The sequence below is a fragment of the Alosa alosa genome, chromosome 16, assembly GCF_017589495.1.
Source record: "Alosa alosa isolate M-15738 ecotype Scorff River chromosome 16, AALO_Geno_1.1, whole genome shotgun sequence".
In the NCBI taxonomy this organism is placed as follows: domain Eukaryota; kingdom Metazoa; phylum Chordata; class Actinopteri; order Clupeiformes; family Clupeidae; genus Alosa; species Alosa alosa.
The window spans coordinates 11,659,736-11,681,016 of record NC_063204.1 but is presented as its reverse complement, the minus strand read 5'-3'; the positions used below and the strand labels follow the sequence as shown (position 1 = coordinate 11,681,016).

Sequence of the window (21,281 nt, the reverse complement as noted above, 5' to 3'; positions counted from 1 at the left end):
CCAGTAGGCCACGGCTGCCCCAAGTGTCCCTCAGCTGCCGTTTTGCAAAACTAAAAAATCTCCACTGAGTGCAGTTGTGAATTCACCTAGGCCTAGTTTGATGTGGTCTTGGAAAGTGTTATGTAGTGTACATGAGTATACTATGTAGTGTACATGAGTATATTATATAGTGTATATGAGTATGTTATATAGTGTATATGAGTATGTTATGTAGGATACATGATTATGTTATGTAGTGTATATGAGTGTTATGTAGTATACATGAGTATGCTATGTAGTATATATGAGTATGTTATGTAGTGTATATGAGTATGTTATGTAGTGTATACATGAGTATGTTATGTAGTGTATATGAGTATATTATATAGTGTACATGAGTATGTCATGTAGTGTATATGAGTATATTATATAGTGTACATGAGTATGTTATGTAGAGTATATGAGTATGTTATGATTTGTTATGTAGTGTATATGAGTATGTTATGTTATGTAGTGTATATGAGTATGTTATGTAGTGTACATGAGTATGTCCCATCACTTTACACTGTTATATTCTTCTCTGGAGAAGTGTTTGCATGCACACAGTGATCTCACCAGCGCTCTCCCACTCAACAGGCTATCGGCTGGCTTTCAATTACCTCAAGTATAAAAACTACACTGAGGCCATAGACGTTTGCCACAAGGTAGGTTACTACTGTCACATGCACACAGGTCACACTAAAGCATATCTCAACATCAGGCACTGTCCATTTATTGTTCTGTTTTTTAGCAGTATTAATGTCAGTGAATATGCTTATTGTTACTGCTGCAATGAATTTGTGCTCAGCATAAAATGGGTTTAGAAGCATAAAATAGTTTTAGAAGTGAAGTAATTTTACATTTACAGCCAGTAGCCCCCTATATGCAACCCTGTAGCCCCCTATATGCAACTCTATGTTGAAGGCCATTTACTGTAAAGTGTATTGCATGGGGCAGGGGTTCTCAAAATTTTCCAACCCGGGCCCCACCAAACTGTTCTACAGTGCATGAAGCAGTAGAAGTAGGCCAGTGTCTGCGTCATGATGTCTTCACGGTCTCTGTCCCTGAATTTCATTCATGACCGCAAAATTCACCTATTTTTTTTGCATTTTATTCTTATAATAGCACATAATTCCACATAAGGTGTTTACATGACTTATGTGGAATCAGAATATTGGTATGGAATGGTGTGCATGGAAACCTAGTCAATGATACCTAGTCAATGTTAAATGTCAATGTTAAATATTTTCAAAGCTGTTAAAGTCTCGTCTCTACACAACACGTTTGTGTTGCATTTTAAGCACCGTCATTTTGGAAAAGCCTGTGCTGCACAAGTGACTGACCTAGTCTACCGAAATAAGTTTTATTGCACATCTGAGAGTTTGGGGATTTTCTTGCACACTATGTAGAGGGTTGAGGCGTTTCAATCTGCTGTCACTCTTCAGCTTAATAAGCTGTTCCTGTATTTCTTGAAGGCTACGGTGCGTTTCAGACAAATGGATCCATAACACCGTGGACGTCAATTCCAATGTAAACATAGCCTTAATAGTGAAAATAACTCAAGTCGTTATAGTATTTGCAGAGTTCTTTTTACTTGGGAAAGTGAAATCCGCATTTTCCTCTCTAGTTAAACTTGTGCTTGTCTGTGCCAAGGCTAGGACTAAAGTCAAAGTCAAAGTCAAAGTCTGCTTTATTGTCAATTTCTTCACATGTCAAGACATACAAAGAGATTGAAATTACGTTTCCCACTATCCCACGGTGGAGACAAGACATATTTTACCAATTAGGTCCACAGACAAATAGAACATTCAAGTCAACAATATCAAAAGTAAAAATAAGAAGGCACATACAATGAAGAAAATAAGAGCAGCAAAATTTGAGTTGAAAATGTGCAATTGTGCATACAGTAGACAGTCAATATAATAGTGCAAAAGTCAGGCCAATAAATGGCTGAGGTAGTTCTGTTTGACCTAAGTGGCATAGTGGTGCAAGTTATGTAAGAGCAGCAGAAGTGTGTTCAGAAGTGTTTTCAGGACAACAGGACAACAACAACAAGTTGCAAAGTGTGCAAGTGTACAAGTGGAGTAGTGCAAGTGGGAGTAGTGCAAGGCCCATTGTGGGTCCAAAGTCCAGGATGTTATGTAGCTGAGGGTGGAGGGGAGAGGGGGGAAAGAGTTCAGCATCCCAACAGCCTGGTGTATGAAGCTGTTGGTGAGTCTGGTGGTGCGGGAGGCGCAGGCTTCTGTACCTCTTCCCAGAGGGCAGTTGATCAAACAAATTGTGGCGGGGTGACTTGCATTACTCACAATTGTGGTCGCCTTCATGGGTGAGGTGGGAGATGTAAATGTCCTTCAGGGAGGGAGTGAAGCACCAATAATCCTTCCAGCTGTGTTCACTATGCGCTGCAGGGCTTTCCTGTTGTATTCAGTGCAGCTTCCGCCCCACACAGCGATACAGCTGGAGAGGATGCTCTCAATGGTGCCTCGGTAGAATGTGGTCATGATGGCTGGTGGAGCACTTGCTCGCCTGAGTTTCCTTGGGAAGTACAGGCGGCGCTGAGCTTTCTTCTCCAGTGATGCAGTGTTGGTGGTCCAGGAGAGGTCTTCACTGATGTGCACCCCCAGGAATTTGGTGCTGCTCACTCTCTCCACCACAGCACCGTCAATGGTCTCCGGAAGTCAACAACAATCTCCTTGGTCTTGCTGACGTTCATCAGTAGGTTGTTGTCCCTGCACCACGTGGTCAGAAGGTCGACCTCCAACCTGTATTGAGTCTCGTCGCCCTTGGTGATGAGACCCACCAGAGTTGTGTTGTCAGCAAATTTCACTATGTGGTTGTTGCTGTAGGTTGCAGTGCAGTCATGCGTCAGCAGGGTGAAGAGCAGCGGACTGAGCATGCAGCCTTGAGGGGCCCCCGTGCTCAGTGTGATGCTGCTTGAGATATTATTGTACTACACGTACTACTTGAGGCCTCTGACAGAGGAAGTCCAGTAGCCAGTTGCAGAGGTAGGTACTGAGTCCCAGTTTGTCAAGTTTGCAGATGAGTTGTTGTGGTATTATGGTGTTGAATGCAGAACTGAAGTCTATAAACAGCAATTTCACATGAGTCTCTTTTTTCCAGGTGGGTGAGGGCTGGGTGGAGGGCAGAGCAGATTGCATCCTCTGTGGACCGTTTGGCTCGGTATGCAAATTGGAAGGGGTCCAGGGTGGGGGGGAGAATGGATTTGATGTGTGTATGACAAGCCGCTCAATGCACTTCATGATGATGGGTGTCAGTGCCACGGGGTGGTAGTCATTGAAGCAGGATGGAACAGTTTTCTTCGGCACAGGTATGATGGTGGCAGCTTTGAAACATGATGGGATGATGGCTTGCTTCAGGGAAGTGTTAAAGATGTCTGTGAAGACATCCTTAAGCATCCTCAGCGCAGTCCTTCAGCGCACGACCTGGGATGTTGTCTGGGCCTGCTGCCTTTCGGGTGTTGATAGCAGCAAGTGTCCTCTTCACGCTGTCGGCAGAGAGGCACAGGGGCTGCTCGTTGGAGGGGGAGGGTCTGAGCTGTTTTGCTTCAAAGCGAGCAAAGAAGTGGTTCAGATTGTTGAGCAGAGGGATGTTGCTCTCACACCTCTGTGTTGGTAGGCGGAATGTATACTGCGACTAGCAGAATCGCAGTAATTTCCCTTGGCAGGACTATGTACTGGTGTTGTGTTGTGGCTATGTCGTAAGAATGTGAAATGAATATAACAAGAGGCTTTTACGCAATAGGCAAAGAAGACTGAACGAACGATAATGCACCTAATTTTAGTTTTGACCAAGCTGAAGAGTGGTGTCTGTTATTGTTCGTGAAAATATAGGCTGATTCATGCCCCTTGCATTTTGCTGCAAAGTCCAAGGCATGGCACGGCGCCCCACAGAAATATTATTCCAATTTGTGAGTGAACTGTCTCGCTCCCCTTGTGACGTGTTCGGGTGTTCTCCAGTTTGAGAACCACTAACATAGGGTGTAATTTTCTGAAGAAAAAGCACAGGAGATAACAGCCAACCATGAACCACTTCTTGAGGTGATGTTACAACATATGAACGTTGCTGCCTCAGTTCAGAGAGAGAGAGAGAAAAAGAAACAACATATGTTATCTCTCGCTCCGCCCTTCCTTCATCTGATAACTGGTTGCTCTCTGACAAATAGCAGCACCCAGTTGCACATTATGGGGCCTATTTTGCAACCTGGTGCATGGTGGAAAGCTAGTTATTTTCCCGACGCAAAGTTAAATTCGTATTTTACATGTCTCAGGGGGTGTGGCAATTAACAACCTAAGGAGGGGATCTGGCGTTTTGTCTAAAATCGCTATCGTACACAACCTAAAACGCATTGCGCCACTGACCTAGAGAAACCTGGTCAGAAGTCCATGGCCAGTTGTTTATATGTTATTTTTAGAGCGCATGATCAACAGTCATATGGGCGGGTGCACAACGCACCATCCTTCTATCATCCATGAACGCGCACCAGCGCACATCCATGCAAAACATCCATGCAAATTACATGATTAGGCTACAATGGGAAACATAATTAGAATAAAGATATTACGAAATACATCTCACAATGAGTTAAACGGTTAAAAGGGATTAGGCGAGAGCACAGCTGAAGACGCACTGTCACGAGACATAAGCGACTCCTCTGCAGGATAAACGTTGTTTTATTCAGTCATTCGAACATTAGTAAGTGTTGCTTTTTCCAACCAAATAATAGAGTGCAAATGCGTGAAGGCTATACTATGCTAGGTTTTAGTAAAACATGGTTTAGTGGAATAACTGTTCCATACAGTCTCGCGTGCAAGCAGATTCCTTCAAACGCACCACTGACTGTCAAATTACCGATGCACAGTTTGAAGTTGCGCTCCACGCAGTTAAAGGGAATGACAGATGTCATTCTCATTGGTTTAAATGATGTTACACCCAAAACACACCCATGACTGATTAAGAAACATAAGGCCCACCTTCTTTCATAATGTTTCATAACTAAACCACACCCAATATGGACTGGACAAACCCCGAAATTAGTTTAAGCTATTCGCCAGTGACCATGCGCTTTAGACTGTCATAATAGGGCCCTATAAGATAGAATATGCACTCTTTGTCATTAAAAATATATGTGACTTTAAACCTATTTTATACAGTCTATGGTTTGAACCTAACAGCGATAATCATGCTGAATCTATGATGAAAGATTTTCTCTTGAACCATACGTGAACGTAAACTAGAGGTCTAGTGAATACAAAGGCACTCTGAAAGACTGATAAGCTTCACTATGTCTTCACCTTCACAGTCACATTCACAGCCCTACAGGGGCACTTGATCCTACATCAAAAATGAGCCACTGCCACCTTAAGGATTCACAGAATTTCACTGTGTGACACCATCTCCAGCACATTTGACAATAAAGTTGAGTTGAATTGAATTCCTGTCTGGTTTAGGTTTTGGAGGAGCACCCTGACTTCCCCCAGATTGAGACGGATATTCTGAACCGGGCCCAGGTGTCTCTGAGACCGTAACTCTAACACCACACACAGCACCGACGATACTACAGCCACCTTTACAGGGCTTAGAGGCCAGCTCTGCATTTTTACATATGTATGTTTTAATTTGCTCTAATTCACATACTGTATATAATATTCAGCACTGTAGCCATGTATGGGCTGCTGTAAAATCTATACTATAATTCTAAATGATTACTTTTTGTATCCATAGATGGTTTGTGTCGTAGGTATGTTTTAGAAAAGCTGTAAAATCAAAATCAATATTGATCAAATAAAGCAATTACTGTATTATATGTGATATGTGGTTAGTTAATATTAACTGTAGAAGGTGTGTATGATACTATTAGGATTATACAATTGCATGGTTGTGGACAGTAATTATGTCAGTAGAACTGATGATGTGATGTATCACCTTAGGCATCAGTCACATACAATTACAGCCGGTTTTGCCAATTCCCGTCTGAAAAGCACTTTAATACTCACTGACCATTTTGCTCAAAAGATCCCACACACACACACACACAAAAAATTATTCATGGATATTTTGTTAAAACGTGCCTTGAAGTTTCGAAACAGCTCAATCAGGTCAGGTTTATTTTAAATCCTTGCAATCAATTGACCCAGGACAGACTGGTAGGACAGAAAAAAACCAACTGCTCTGTGTGTAATAGCTTCCTCTTGAGGGGCAGTTTCTCACCCCCTTAACTGTTTTCAGGGCACCGATTGCATGCTTCCCACTGGCTGTTTTTATTACCCAATGCAGCCATATCTGAGCGAGTGCCCTCTCAGTCAATGCAGTTACACCAGCCAGCCTCCAGGGGGCAGGGCACACACTGGTGCAGCACACTGGCTCAACTCTGTGGCCTTGTAGGGAAAGTAAGTCAGAATCCTTTTGAATGTAGTTCAGAGCACCAACTCAAAGCTTTACATTTGTTGGTTGTAGTTTCTGTTAAAGCTCCTAAATTGCAACCTTATAGACAGTGCTTGTTGTACACCGACCTTTAATAACCATGCAGCTGTCTTGTCAGAAACAAGGGAAGTGTTAGCCAGTTAGATTTCCACTGAACATTTATGGCTTCTATCAAATGATTACACTCATTAATTAAGGCATGTTTTGTCGATAGAGCATCATAAAAGTGTTGCCACTCACTGATAATTTGGCAATTTCCCTGGTCCATATCCTCTTGCAAAAGCCTTGATCAGATCACCCCGCCCCCCTTGTTGGTACATCAGCCTTTCACTGATTCCTGGGAAATGGGACAAAACATGTCTAGCAAATAAAAATTGTGACTGCTATTAGAGGTAATAATTATTTTACTTCTTATTGTAAATGAAGGATTAGCAATGTATTTAATACAATTATCTTCCTCAATTTCAATTTGTCATTACTTAGTCAACATTGTGACACCTAATGACTTCCTACTACTACTAAAACAGTGTGTCCATGGAGAGGACTTAAATCCTTCATTTTTAAAACTCGATTCATGGGGATTTTGTTTAAAAAAAGACACCTTTTCCTGAACATATTATAACATTACCATGGTACCATTGAAGGCAGCTGTCACTCTGAAGGACCTCTTGGCTCATTTCACCTTTGCGAAATACTGTGTCAGATAAGCTCTGAAATGTTTGTATACATTTTGAATATTTCAAATCATTATCTCCTGTGTTACACACATACAGTATGTCAACACCATCTGCAGATTTCGGAGGAAATTATTTGACGATTTTAGCTAAATGTATTCTCGTGATATAGGTTCTGCCATCAGCTTACATCAACAGAAAAACAAAACAGCTGCTATATCTTAACTCTTTATTTATTTGAAAAATTGCCTGCTATTCAGGCACATTTTGATTAAATAAATAAAGTTAGGAGGTTGTATCAACAAGTAGCCTGTTATGTTATTTCACATAGCCTTTTTTTACATACCCCATGTTAAATTCCTATAGAAGCAGGCAGATTTTTATTTTTAAAGGCCAGTTATTTCATGGATCAAGGGTTCTATACATCCTGATAAAGTTCCATTGGCCTTTGGAATTAAAATAACCCCACATCATCACATACCCTTCAACATACCTAGAGAGCCAAGGGAACTTTATCAGGGTGTATAGTACCCTGGATCCATGAAATAACTGGCCTTTAAAAATAAAAATCTGCCTGCCTCTATGGGAATTAAACATAGGTTTGGGGGTATGAATACTTATGCACCCTGTATTTTAATGAAGAACATTTATTTATTTACGATACATTATTCATGCACAAAGAAAATTGGTGTCCTTAAAGGTTGGATTCTTCCTCATTTTTTTAAATTAAGGCATTAAGATCCATTTCCAAAAGATGATTGTTTTTTTCCTCTTTTTAGTCAACTTAAACATATGAAGACTTTATAGGCACTGTATTATTCAATTTCATTGAACTTTAATGGGCATATGTGCATTTCCAATACCAACAGCTATTATGATTTAAACTTAAATGGTGTAAAACTGAAGGTCCCTTGCATCGTTATCAGTAGTTTGATCATCTTGGGCCTGTGATGCTAAATATTTAATTAGCAGATCTGATGTGAACTAGGTCCCATGTCCCTGTGCTCAGTAAAGTATGAAAGATTCATCTTTCTCAGGATATGTTCCCTCAAAGTGGACCTTATGGGCAGGGTAGACCCTTATGTTCTGGTAAAATAATATGAATTTAATCTAGGGACCATTCCTGATGCAGTAGTACCTCTTTTGTTATTTTGTTAAAGCAACTATTAAAATGTGTACCCATATAATATAACTGTAATCCCATAAACTAAGGAACTAGCTGCTTATGTCACTGGCAATCTTCTTACAGTAAGAGATTGACGTCTGGGTCTGGAGAGCTTACTGTACATGGATTTGTGTGGTAGCTCAGCTAATAAGGGAAAATAAGACTCTGCTACATCTGTAGGCCATAATAAACATGTTTTGAATGATTGAGATAAATGATCTACACTTTCACTTAAACCAAAACTCTGTTGTGCTCTCTCTCTCTCTCTCTCTCTCTCTCACTTTCTGAGTGTGTGTGCATGCTTATGTGTGTGTAAGTGCATGTGCAAGTGAGGTCTGAATTTGAGTCAGAAGCCCCCTTTAGTATGTTGATAAATGTATATTAAAACAACAACTAAGAGATGGGTGAAAAGAGAAAGAGAGAGGGGTGGAGGTTGTGTCAGAGGAAGTGATGGTGTCATGATCAGTTGAGTACCTGGCTCATAACGGCATTGGAGCTCAGACGTGGAAAGAGAGCGCGAGAGACAGACAGATAGAGGAACCTGCCCAAGAACACCCAGGGTAAGTTATTCATCATCATTCACGCAGCACTCGCTGGCTGGCCTGCTGCCCACACAGAGAACTTGCCCTCACTCTCAACGTTGCTAAAATACTTAGTCTTCTGGAGAAAACTGTTAAAGAAAATATTATCTGTCGAGAACTGAGATCAGTCTGTGTAAACACTGTGATGAGACATCATTTAACACATTGCCGTGAGGAGGCATCGTCGTTTAAGCTTCGGTGTGGCATTCTGACTGCAGCTTCCGCAGGCACCGCTGACCCATCCGCCGTCTAGCAGCGCTGGCTGACGACCTCCCTTCTGACAGCAGAACCAACCCCAGCCCAAGCCCCAGCAGGCTGTGTCAGGATGTACCAGAAGCAGCCCCACCTGTCGGGGCCCCAGTGCTCGGTCATCCAGGGGGGCTACACGTCGCCCGCCTCCCTCTCCTACTCCGTCCTCAGCCACGCCGGGCCCTCCACGGCCATGGGGGGGCACATGGGGGTGACCCCCGAGAGCGTCCCCTCCTCGGCCAGCCACAGCCAAATGAGCCAGGAGGCCGGGGGGCTCTACTGCCAGCCTGTGGGGGCCCAGGGGCCCGGCATGGCATACATGGCAGCGCCCGCCTGCTCCACCAGCACGGGAGATCACCAGAGCCAACAGAACCATATGGGACAGCAGGTAGGCTGACAACAACAACAATGCTGCCGCGTTTGGGTTTAGTACTGAGTGAGTATGTAAGTGGTGGGTGGGTGTGTTTTATCTGTGTTAGAGAGAGAGATGTGTCACTTAGAGTTCCCATGATATAAGCTGGATAAGTACTTTGCTCTGAGTATGGGTGCCTAAGTACATCTCCTTTCAGACCCTTTCTCTGTGTGTCTAAGTCTTAACACATTAAAGTAATCGGTTATATTTTTACATTTATTCAGCATTTATTTCTTTTGGCCACCATCCAGAACCACTGAGAGCTTAGAACCTGTTAGAGATGATGAGGTGCTAGGAGCCCGGCTGGACTCTGTCCTGCTCAGCTTCAGACTGCTGCTGTAACATTAGCCGTTGTCCTCTGGCTTTGGCTCCTTCAGCTGAGGCTCAGCGTAGCGTCCGTCTCCTCTGACGATGTGCTGCCCTGTTTGGCGTCTTTCTGTCAGGACTTCCCCTCCTTCCTCCTGCCTCCTCCTCCTCCCCCTCCCCCGGGTCTTCATCATCGTCAGCAGGTGGCCAAGAAGGGCATGAACAAGGACAGCATGGAGTACCGTCTGCGTCGCGAGCGCAACAACGTGGCCGTGCGGAAGAGCCGGGATAAGGCACGGCGCCGCATCCAGCTGACCCAGCAGAGGGCGCTGCAGCTGCAGCAGGAGAACCAGCGGCTCCAGCTGCTCATTGAGCAGCTGACCCACGAGCTGGACACGCTCAGGCACTTCCTGGCCCAGCGGCCACTGCGCTCCAAAGCTGAGGAGGAGAGCTGCTGACCATCACCACCACATGAGGACCCGAGAACACACACGCAGATAGACACACACACACACACACACACACACACTCTCTCTCTCTCTCTCACACACACGCACGCACACAAACACATGCGTCCCTAACGCTACCTAACTACCTACCTGCAGGCCTAATCTAAGACATGTCAACTCCTCCACAAGTCACACATGCACTGGGCAAGAGCAGACACTGAACACCAGTGGGGTACCTGAGGCCCGCCGAGCCACCTCACAAAACAGTACACAACCCCTTCAAAAAACCTTTTTACAGTCAATAAACAACACGACTAAAAACGACCTCTGACTGCGAAAGTGAGCTCTTTGTGGTCAGTAGTTACTCTCCAAAACTATTAGACATTAGCGGCCGTGGAAGAAAAGCAAGTTACTGTTGGTCTCAGTAGGCCTACAGCAGTTTTCACAAGACGATCTGTTCAAAAAAATAGTTCAGTAAAATGCATTGATTAATATTTGTATGTAAACTAGAATGTGTGAATAAAAAAGTTTCATGTTAATGAGCGAGCCTATGTACTGGTGTTTGTGCTTTATAGTGCTTGGTATTTAGCGTATCTGAAATATGAAAAAGTACACCACCATTCCTACATAAAGTACTGTTTCTTCCTATACACCATGCTTAAGCCTAAATCACAGGCAGAACACAACAGTTTGTTAGTTTGTTCAACTGTTAGTGCTGCTTAGGAAACTAGGATGTATTCTATGAAACATGTTTTATTTAGATATGATGTAGTGAGTTGAATGCATCTACAGTATTAGACATGGGACAAAACAGGTGTTCCCATTAAAGCTAAAAAAAAAGCAAAAAACATTGCTACCTCCAAAGTTTTCATTGTCATTAATCTTTCATTTTGAGGAGATTTTTTTGTTTTGTTTTTAAAGCCTTTGAGAGTGGAAGCTGCAAACTCTGATATTTCATATTGTGCAAGATTGTTTTGAGCAGTGTGATCTTGCCAACAAAGACAAACAACACATGTAAACAAACTATCTATTGACAGACAGCTGTTTAAAGATAAAAAGAGGCACAAAGTCAATGCTAACATATCTGGTTAACATCCGACGTCAACTTCCTGGTTATCTTTTTACTGCTGAGGGTATACAGAGGTGTCATTTCAAATTACTTTTTGCTTGCCATTAACTGCTGAAATACGTAAGTTGGACGCAGACCATGTCCGAAAAACATTCACTGGTTAGACACTTCCTCTTTCACTCACTATCACATTCCAACCCACACATCCTCCCACTGGGTCTTCATGTCTGCCCCGCTCCACATGTGGTTGGTTGGCATTAATCATCAGTGCCTCAGGGACATCTCTGCAGACACATCTCACCATTAGCCTGCTAACCAGGATCCTTTATTTGAATGCCTTTATGTTTGCCACATGACAGCTCTAGCAATCAGTTCTTAGCTTCACATAGTAAGGTCCAAAAAAATGCACATCCACAGGGACATGGAAATGTTATTATTATTTTTAAAAACTCTCCCATTCTCTTTTTAAACACCGCCGCCCCCCGATTCCCACACACAGACTGTCAGTTGAGGTAGATAGCTGGGGTGTGTGCATGTGTCTGTGTGTGTGTGTGTGGGAGTGGAAAGTGTGTAGGGTGCGTCATGTCACCCTGGCTGGGACGAGTATGATTTCAACACACACAGGGGACAGAGGGCTGCAGATAGCATCAGGCAGAGGCAGAGGAGAGCATGGCCTTCCTGTGGCTTTCACCGAGAACACAGTGCCACACTGATAGCACACAAGAATGAGGAGAGGAAGACAGGGAGAGAGAAAGATAGAGGGGAGAGAGAAATCTGACTTTCTCTCTGTTGCTTTGGTACATTTCTTGAATTCATATTCAGCATTTTTAAAACAGTGAGTCTATTTCTAAGAACAATTAGCATAAATAGTACTACACATACATAGATTTCCTGCAAAAGCAAGCAACTTGTCTCTGAAGTAAATAACTTGTCAGTGTCATGAAAATGTAAAGTCAATATTTCAGAGTAAAAAAAAACAGTCAAAAAGCTTGGCCATGTTGTCAGTATACAATATCATTTGATGTCTTCCCTTTGTCCAAGTGTGTGTTTTACTGCACCATTAATTTTGTTCCTATTAATTTATCACATGGAAATTATTAATCTTTGGCCCCACAGACACCTGACACATATACACAAGACTTCGCAGCGAATAACAACAACCACACACACCATAAGTTAGACACATGAGACAGAAGTGTACTAAATAAAAGAGTCACATAAGGGCAATACATAGGTGGGTGGGCAGTAGTTCAGTTGGGTGGAGAAGATATTAACAGCATAAATAGACATTAGGATAAAAGCATAGCTGCATAAAATACACTACCGTTCAAAAGTTTGGAGTCACTTAAAAAAGTCATTGTTTTCATCATTAATGTTGTAAATGACTGTTGTAGAAAGAAATGGCTGACCTTTAATGCAATATCTACATTGCCGATTATCAGCAACCATTCATCCAATGTTCCATTGTTTACTAATTTGATATCATTTTAAAAGTCAAAAAGTTTAAAAGTTGAAATCATTTTAGTTTTTAATAGAGTAGAATGGAAATTTCTAAGTGACCCCAAACTTTTGAACGGCAGCGTAAGTCACTTGTGCAGTAAAATGATGGAGATGGAAAATGTTCAGAAGAATGAAACATTGCTGTTATGATGTGGAGGCTGAGTTTGGACTTACTGTATGACAGGGTTCTTGATATGGAGGCTATACAAACACTTTTGGAGATTTAAGTTCTGATCTGAAAAATTTACACAAGTGGTTTACAAATCATTTATATGTCCCAACCTCCAACACAGACAGGCAGACAAACAGATACAGACACACACATACATGCATCATAGGTTCATTTTCAGTAGGTAACAAGTATATTCCACCACTACTCAAATTCGAATTAGACTAAAGTTATATCTCCGAGAGAGAGTGAGTGAGAGAGAGAGGGGCCAAAGGTAGTCCTACTATAGCCTAAGTCGGAGTAAATTTTTCCATTGTGCTGGTAAACACACAGAATAGGATGACGGTAACAGCAATTAATTGAGCCTTGCCTGATGTGGAGTGTTGAAATGTGTATGTTCTCAAATTTCTGTGTGTTGAAATGCCTGAGGAGCCTACTATCTCAGTGGGGCAATCTGTGGTCTGGGGACTGTAATTTTGCCCACAAGGTTAGGTAAGACAGCGTTTCAGCTCCCTGGAGCTCTTGCTCAACACAGAGTGACCAGGCAGCATATGCATGTAGAATCACAACCCCTGACTGTCGTAATGGACTCTTTCAGATATTGCAGTGGATTTATTATTATTATTATTATTATTATTATTATTATTATTATATTATTAATATTATTATTAATATTATTATTCCTATTAGAGTCATTTGTAATGAGTAAAAACACTCACATCAGTTCAAACACAGATGCTACATTAAATATTTGTGGTGCAACATGAATGCATAAACTTTATATTTCTCACTGACTGCAACCAAGTGTTAGGCTACCTGTCACATCTCATCTTATTGCTTCCTTGTCTTTGCTATGTGATTGAGTCTAATCGCTATGGTGTAAATTTAAACCCATGGATCAGGTCATCTAAATAATAAAAGCACTTTATGGGGGAAGTGGAAGACTGCTCTCCCATGCCCACTTCCACGGCTTAAGTGCCCTTGAGCAAGGCACCTAACCCCTCACTGCTCCCAGAGCGCCATTGTAGCAAGGCAGCTGCTCCGGGATTAGTGTGTGCTTCACCTCACTAACCATTTTCAGACATAACCTCCGAGTAGGGGGTAGTCCTATTGGGGAGGTTTGTCAAACGGATGTCCGACCCTTCGGGTGATTCAGATGTGATGCTAACCTGCGGACCTTATACTGACCTATGTGTGAACGACATAGGCCTACACGCACATTACAGAATCTCCGTTTGATTGTCGAATGGAGGGGTGGGGGCTTGCAGAGTTCGCAAGAGATATGACGCAGAATATATGCGGCCATAGTTCGGATTACAGGGGGTACCAAAGATAATGAATGCTTAGCAAGATGGGTCGTCCTAGTTCATGTATATGAGGGCAAAGTGGAGTTCAGTCAGAGACGGGATCTGGTTCAGTTCCCGCCTGCACAGGGGCGTGTCACTGACGTATGATTTACGTTTGAACGCCTCGGTTCTGCTGGACCATGAATATGCCACCAAATAAATTCCACGTGGGTCTCGAACAACTACTAAATTAAACTGCTTGCATGTTAACCTGACACCAACCTGCTTGCGCCACTAACCAGTTGACACTTCCCGTGAAATTGGTAATATGTACTAGGCCTACTAGTAAATGAGGTCAACTATGTTATTGTGTTTAGCAGGTTAACACAGCGGATTATGGTGACTGGCTACTATCTTGCAATGTTGCCCAAGCTGTTTACTTAAGCCTTCAAAGTAGCATATCATGGTTAAGTTTACAAACGTTTCACTGATTGCTGCCAGGCCGCCTCTACGTGAAGTGTCTTATTATGAATGCCAGCAAATAAATAAAATAAATAAAAAAGATTCGAACTCGAATGACAAAACTAGAACTATAATCTGCATATTAACCTGATGCATATCACAACGAACGTGAAACACGCATTGAAACGCACAATGTGCAGAAGTCTAATGTGTCTTTATTTTACACAACATTTTACATATCACAAAAGAGATGTAGGCTAATATCAAATATCACAAGATACACGTAGGCCTAGCTATTTACGTTCGTGTTTTGACATGTTAACATAGGTTTGAGGTGTATTGGATTTATATATATTTTAATAATGTATTTCTCACCAAGTGATAAAATGTAGGCTATGTGGCGCAATAGGTTGATTCGTTGATGAGGCTCTTTTTAGTCTAGCTTACGGGTTCAATCCTCGCCATTCACAGTTTTTTTAATTTATACATTTTTAGACCAGCAATGCTTCCTCAATTTAGGCTGAAGATAGACTAGGTGGCCGCGGGCAGCCTGACCAGCAGTCAGTGAAACGTAATTAAGCCTAGGCTATACTTTGAAGGTCTAAATGGCTTGGGCAATGCAGCAAGATAACACAGTAGCCAGTTACCATGATCCACTGTGTTAACCTGCTACAAACACAATAACATACTAGATGACCTATTTTACTTGTAGGCCTAGTAAGTAAGTATGGCCAATTTCTCTAAGTTGTGTCAGCTTGGTTAGTGGCGCAAGCAGGTAAATGTCAGGTTATCATGCAAGCAGTTTAATTTAGTAGTGGTTCGAGACCCACGTGGAGTTTATTTAGTTTTATTTATTTGGTGGCATAGGCTATTCATGGTCCAGCGCATGTAGCCTAGCCTACTACAGACAACCTGACACTTCCAACGCCGACACATCGTGTTGTAAAGCTTTATTAAACAACAAAGTGGAGAAACATGTCTATTTGAACTTCAGTTAAACAGACGAATCTGCGGCCAGGTATCGGAGGCTAAATCATCAGCTGAACACACCTGCAAGAGAAGGGGGCGGTTATGTTAACTCCAGAGGCAAAGTAAACAGTCCAGCCAGTTAACATAAAAGCCAGTTACCGTATAACACCGGATTACAAAATAAACTTGGTGTACACCTTCATTAATGTTGATTTTCCCCCGACTGGAGGGTCATACTATCACGACATTCTACCGAAATAGGGAGGAGGGTTTGGAGATCATGATACCGTGTCCGAATTTTGTGCATCCATTGCTCAGAAAAATAAGGCTTTGACAAATTCTGGGAAATTCTTGGATTCTGCCATAGACCTCAATGTTAAAAAGAGAGCCCGATCACTGCATAAATGTGCTGGGGCGTGTACTGCTACCCTATTTGCATAAATTTCCAGGGACAGGAAATGGCCTCTCATGAAGTATCTTCGTAATCAACCATATTTGGGGGTACTACAGTATACCCCCCAATGAAGACCCAGTACCCCCCAAAGAGACAGAAATATCAGTTTTGGGGGGGGGGCGCTAGGTAAATGCTCCAGTAGGCTAAATTCGGTTTGCTGCTGACGTGCATGGGTAAATGTAAGTTGCTAACTGACGTCTAGCTTGTTGAAAAAGTGTTATTTTACAACCTTCATTTATAAACGTGTTTGTTCTTTCATAGCTCATGTCACCTCTTCATACATTGCTACTTACCTGCTACTTACTTACCCACTAAGGCTAGTAAAGTGGACCTTGGTTAGTTACCAAGGTTAGTTAGCAAGGTAATTCTCTATTTAAATAAACCTTTACATTGTGGTGAGGTAAAATCGATTGTCATTTCAAAGGAGATGAACTCCATAGCCTAGGTATCCATTCTCATTATTTCTTGAATAAATTATTGTGCCCTTTTGAAATTAGTTTGGCACAGATCCTGTGTTTTTATATTACCGGTATGCACAAAAGGGTCTGATGTAGCTAAGCCTCAGTGTTGGGAGTAATGCATTAAAAAAGTAATGTAATTACAGGCTTTTTGCTGTAATGCAGTAATGTAAGGCATTGCCAATACAATTTCAGTAATATTTTACTCGGTACAATTCTCAGTAACTGAAGTTACTTTGCTTTTTAATCCAAAATTGAGAAATGCTCAGTGGGCACCAGAGAAGATTTTCCAAGAATTAAAAAAAGTTATCTATGCTGGTCCTTGAATTTGATTGCCTTGTTTAGATGACTGTAGAAAGGGAATTTGAGTTATCTCTGCCATTCATGCAACAGATCTAACATGGTTAGGCTATACTTCTCATTTCAAGCAGTGAGAATAACTAAAATTTTTCTTTTACAGACAAAGATCATAGCCATTATTCTCAAACTATTTGCATTAAGTCTACACCACTGTAAGTGGAAGGAAAGGCAACCAGCAATGAACCATTTAAAGTCAACATACAATTTCACTACGGCTATATTTTACCATGGCTATATTTTACTATATTAAGTTGTAAGTGACCTTTGGCCTTTGGGGCCTACATTGTCCCATGAGCCATAACTGCAACCATTATATTGTTATTTTGTTAGCCTTAAGCCTAGCTCAGTCATTATGCCTCGTCGACCAACAGGAAACGGTTTAAATTTGCTTTACCCGCCTCGATTGACGTCTACGTGATGACTCCATATCTTTTACTGTCTAGGCGGTTCTCCCCTTATTAGACATTCTCTGGTCTACATCAGTGAAACCTGTGGAAACATAAAAAGACCCAAGTAGCCTAGGCTAAATATGTGCTAGTATTTTAATTTGTTTTTAATTGGTTGGTATTGCTTTTACATTCTATTATTTCCTATTTTTAGTTTGATAAATGTAGTTTCATCTGAGAACCCTGATACTATCTTAATGAAACTATTTTCTATCTACAAACAATTACATTAAAAGTGTAGGTGCAGTTAGGTTTTATACAGTGTTCGTGTCATATGTGTTAAGGACCAGCAGACAGGAGAGGCACAGGATAAAAGCCGTGAGCAGGCCGCAGGGAGACGACAAGATGGGGGCAGAGGGCAGAGTTGATCAAAACAGTTCTCTTTTGGATATACAGTATAAAAACGATGAGATATTCTGTAGGGCTTTGACTCCGAACTTCGTTATTCGAATATAATTCGATTATTTTAAAAATTAAAGATATTCGAACGAATTTTAGGGATCTGTTAATATTCGAACCTGTAGCCTATGGAGATCATTTCTATAAATGTATTTGGTTGTAAACGTTTTCAATTCAGATTCCGAGGTTTTTTTCATGCCTGGTGAAGTAAAATCGCGAGCTCATTAGTCAAAGTCAAAGTCTGCTTTATTGTCAATTTCTTCACATGTCAAGACATACAAAGAGATCGAAATAACGTTTCCCACTATCCCACGGTGAAGACAAGACATATTTTACCAATTGGATCCACAGACAAACATAACATTCAAGTAAACAATATAAAAAGTAAATAAGAAGGCACATACAATGAAGAAATAAGAGCAGCAAAATTTGGGTTGAAATTGTGCAATTGTGCATACAGTAGACAGTCAATATAATAGTGCAAAAGTCAGGCCAATAAATGGTTGAGGTAGTTCTGTTTGACCTAAGTATGCAAGTGACATAGTGGTGCAAGTTATGTAAGAGCAGCAGAAGTGTGTTCAGAAGTGTTTTCAGGACAACAACAACAAGTTGCAAAGTGTGCAAGTGTACAAGTGGAGTAGTGCAAGTGGAGTAGTGCAAGGCAGCCATTGTGGGTCCAAAGTCCAGGATGTTATGTAGCTGAGGGTAGAGGGGGGAGAGAGTTCAGCATCCTAACAGCCTGGTGTATGAAGCTGTTGGTGAGTCTGGTGGTGCGGGAGCGCAGGCTTCTGTACTTCTTCCCAGAGGGCAGGAGATCAAACAAATTGTGAGCGGGTTGACTTGCATCACTCATAATGTGTGGTCATACTTGGTGAGGTGGGAGGTGTAAATGTCCTTCAGGGAGGGGAGTGAAGCACCAATAATCCTTCCAGCTGTGTTCACTATGCGCTGCAGGGCTTTCCTGTTGTATTCAGTGCAGCTTCCGCCCCACACAGCGATACAGCTGGAGAGGATGCTCTCAATGGTGCCTCGGTAGAATGTGGTCATGATGGCTGGTGGAGCACTTGCTCACCTGAGTTTCCGCAGGAAGTACAGGCGGCGCTGAGCTTTCTTCTCCAGTGATGCAGTGTTGGTGGTCCAGGAGAGGTCTTCACTGATGTGCACCCCCAGGAATTTGGTGCTGCTCACTCTCTCCACCACAGCACCGTCGATGGTCAGTGGCAGGTGTTGGGTGTGACCTCTCCAGAAGTCAACAACAATCTCCTTGGTCTTGCTGACGTTCATCAGGAGGTTGTTGTCCCTGCACCACGTGGTCAGAAGGTCGACCTCCAACCTGTATTGAGTCTCGTCACCCTTGGTGATGAGACCCACCAGAGTTGTGTCGTCAGCAAATTTCACTATGTGGTTGTTGCTGTAGGTTGCAGTGCAGTCATGCGTCAGCAGGGTGAAGAGCAGCGGACTGAGCACGCAGCCTTGAGGGGCCCCCGTGCTCAGTGTGATGCTGCTTGAGATATTATTGCCAACACGTACTACTTGAGGCCTCTAACAGAGGAAGTCCAGTAGCCAGTTGCAGAGGTAGGTACTGAGTCCCAGTTTGTCAAGTTTGCAGATGAGTTGTTGTGGCATTATGGTGTTGAACTGAAGTCTATAAACAGCAATCTCACATATGAGATTTTTTTCCAGGTGGGTGAGGGCTGGGTGGAGGGCAGAGCAGATTGCATCCTCTGTGGACCATTTGGCTCGATATGCAAACTGGAAGGGGTCCAGGGTGGGGGGGAGAATGGATTTGATGTGTGACATGACAAACCGCTCAAAGCACTTCATGATGATGGGTGTCAGTCTGTTAGCAAGGCTATTATTGGTCATCTGGGCTCCTGTAGGTGACGTTAGCATCCTGGCTGGTTCGCACTTAGTGAGCTCACACATAGACATAATAGACACTTTTATTTTAAACTTAAAGGAGAATTCCGGTGTGATATTGACCTAAAATGTGTTGAAACATGATACCGAGTGTGAACGTATGTCTCATAGCCCACCTCGGCTTGTCCCCTGCACTCCAAAATCTGGCGCTAGTTAGCCGATGCTACCAACAGCTTTTTCAATGGTGGTGCTTCGGCATTGGGCTAGCCATGCAAATAAATCACTGTTTTACACCATTTACGAGGCTCAATGTATCTCCACACTTCATTGGTAGACTTCCGAGGGCCCTGACCTTTAAAACGAGACATTGAGAACTTTGAAAAAGCACTGGTAGTTTACTTACAAGACGATTTATACAGACAGTATCTTCAATGAAGTTTAGCGTTTGCAGCCATCTTGAATTTAGTCACGCGATAAATTGAGAACATTTTAGTAAGAATGAACAGGTATGATAAGGGATCAGATTCCAAAAATAATTCTGTGGAAATGCATGGATTCCAGTTTCTTCCAGTAGCAGCAACTGGAATCCATGCATTTCCACTGAATTATTTTTGGAATCTGATCCCTTATCATACCTGTTCATTCTTACTTAAGTTTGATACCAATATCGGTCTTACTGAAGACATTTAATGGTTAAAATATTAATACATATTTGAATTTTAATATTAATAAACAAACAAACTTCGAATATGATTTTTGGGCAAAAGTCAAAGCCCTATTCTTCACGGATGGGATAATGCAGAGACCAAACTTGTATAGGCCTACGCCAGTATTGGCCTATAAACCTGATTTACATTTACATGGGCTTCACTAGACATTCTTTTACTGTCGCACTTGTCCTGTGTGTTGAAATGCTGTCAGTAAATACGTTTTTCTCAAATATCCACGTATTTCAACCTTTCTTAGATAAACATAATAACTCGACTGATTATCCGTCTGTGTTCTTGAGACACCTCTCCTGTTCTGTAGTTGAACGGCCTATCTGGCCAAAATGGCAGTCTCAATGATGCAGGAAGTAGTTAATCAAATCATTACTGATAAGCTTATGTCACATAATGTAATCTGAAAACTGCTACCCTGATTAAAAATCAATGCAACTGATCTCAGCTGGTACGTTGTCTATAATGGAGTAGAATGGAAATTTCTAAGTGACCCCAAACTTTTGAACGGCAGCGTAAGTCACTTGTGCAGTAAAATGATAGCCTGGGAAAAACCCTTTTAACCGGGCTAGTAAAATGATGAAGATGGAAAATGTTCAGAAGAATAAAACATTGCTGTTATGTGGAGGCTGAGTTTGGACTTGTGACAGGGTTCTTGATGTGGAGGATAGGCTACAAACACTTTTGGGGATTTAAGTTCTGATCTGAGAAATGTAGGCTACCAGCACAAATTATTAAACCAGTATGTATTTGTATGTATGTACTTGTATTAGGGGTGAAATGGTACACAGAAGTCACAGTTCGGTTCGGACATCACGGTTCGGTACGAGTTCGG

General features: G+C 42.1%; 2 protein-coding genes across 3 annotated transcripts in view; both read left to right on the top strand.

Annotated features, from left to right (window-relative positions):
- Nucleotides 1–5,837, top strand: part of ttc21a (tetratricopeptide repeat domain 21A) — a 31,559-nt gene extending 25,722 nt beyond the window's left edge. The window contains exons 28-29 of the mRNA XM_048266996.1: nt 616–683; nt 5,487–5,837. Of these exons, the coding sequence (XP_048122953.1) occupies nt 616–683; nt 5,487–5,564 (146 nt within the window). The 3' untranslated portion in view covers nt 5,565–5,837. The remainder of the gene's footprint in view (nt 1–615; nt 684–5,486) is intronic.
- Nucleotides 5,560–10,815, top strand: cebp1 (CCAAT/enhancer binding protein (C/EBP) 1). 2 transcript variants are annotated; one of them, XM_048266905.1, is made up of 5 exons: nt 5,560–5,643; nt 6,313–6,425; nt 8,616–8,858; nt 9,098–9,516; nt 9,984–10,815. In XM_048266905.1, exons 4-5 carry the CDS (start codon nt 9,205–9,207, stop codon nt 10,302–10,304), a joined length of 633 nt encoding a protein of 210 aa, XP_048122862.1. In that variant the 5' UTR covers nt 5,560–5,643; nt 6,313–6,425; nt 8,616–8,858; nt 9,098–9,204; the 3' UTR covers nt 10,305–10,815. The 2 variants fall into 2 exon arrangements, with proteins under 2 accessions (XP_048122862.1, XP_048122861.1); XM_048266904.1 differs by lacking the exons at nt 5,560–5,643; nt 6,313–6,425 and having other exon boundaries at nt 7,937–8,858.
- Nucleotides 10,816–21,281: the final 10,466 nt, after the last annotated feature.

Bases quoted from the DNA above. Each gene is read 5' to 3' on its own strand.
- cebp1 (XM_048266905.1), top strand. From the start codon at position 9,205: ATGTACCAGAAGCAGCCCCACCTGTCGGGGCCCCAGTGCTCGGTCATC. The intron at 9,517-9,983 runs GTAGGCTGACAA...TCTTTCTGTCAG, and splicing joins AGAACCATATGGGACAGCAG to GACTTCCCCTCCTTCCTCCT.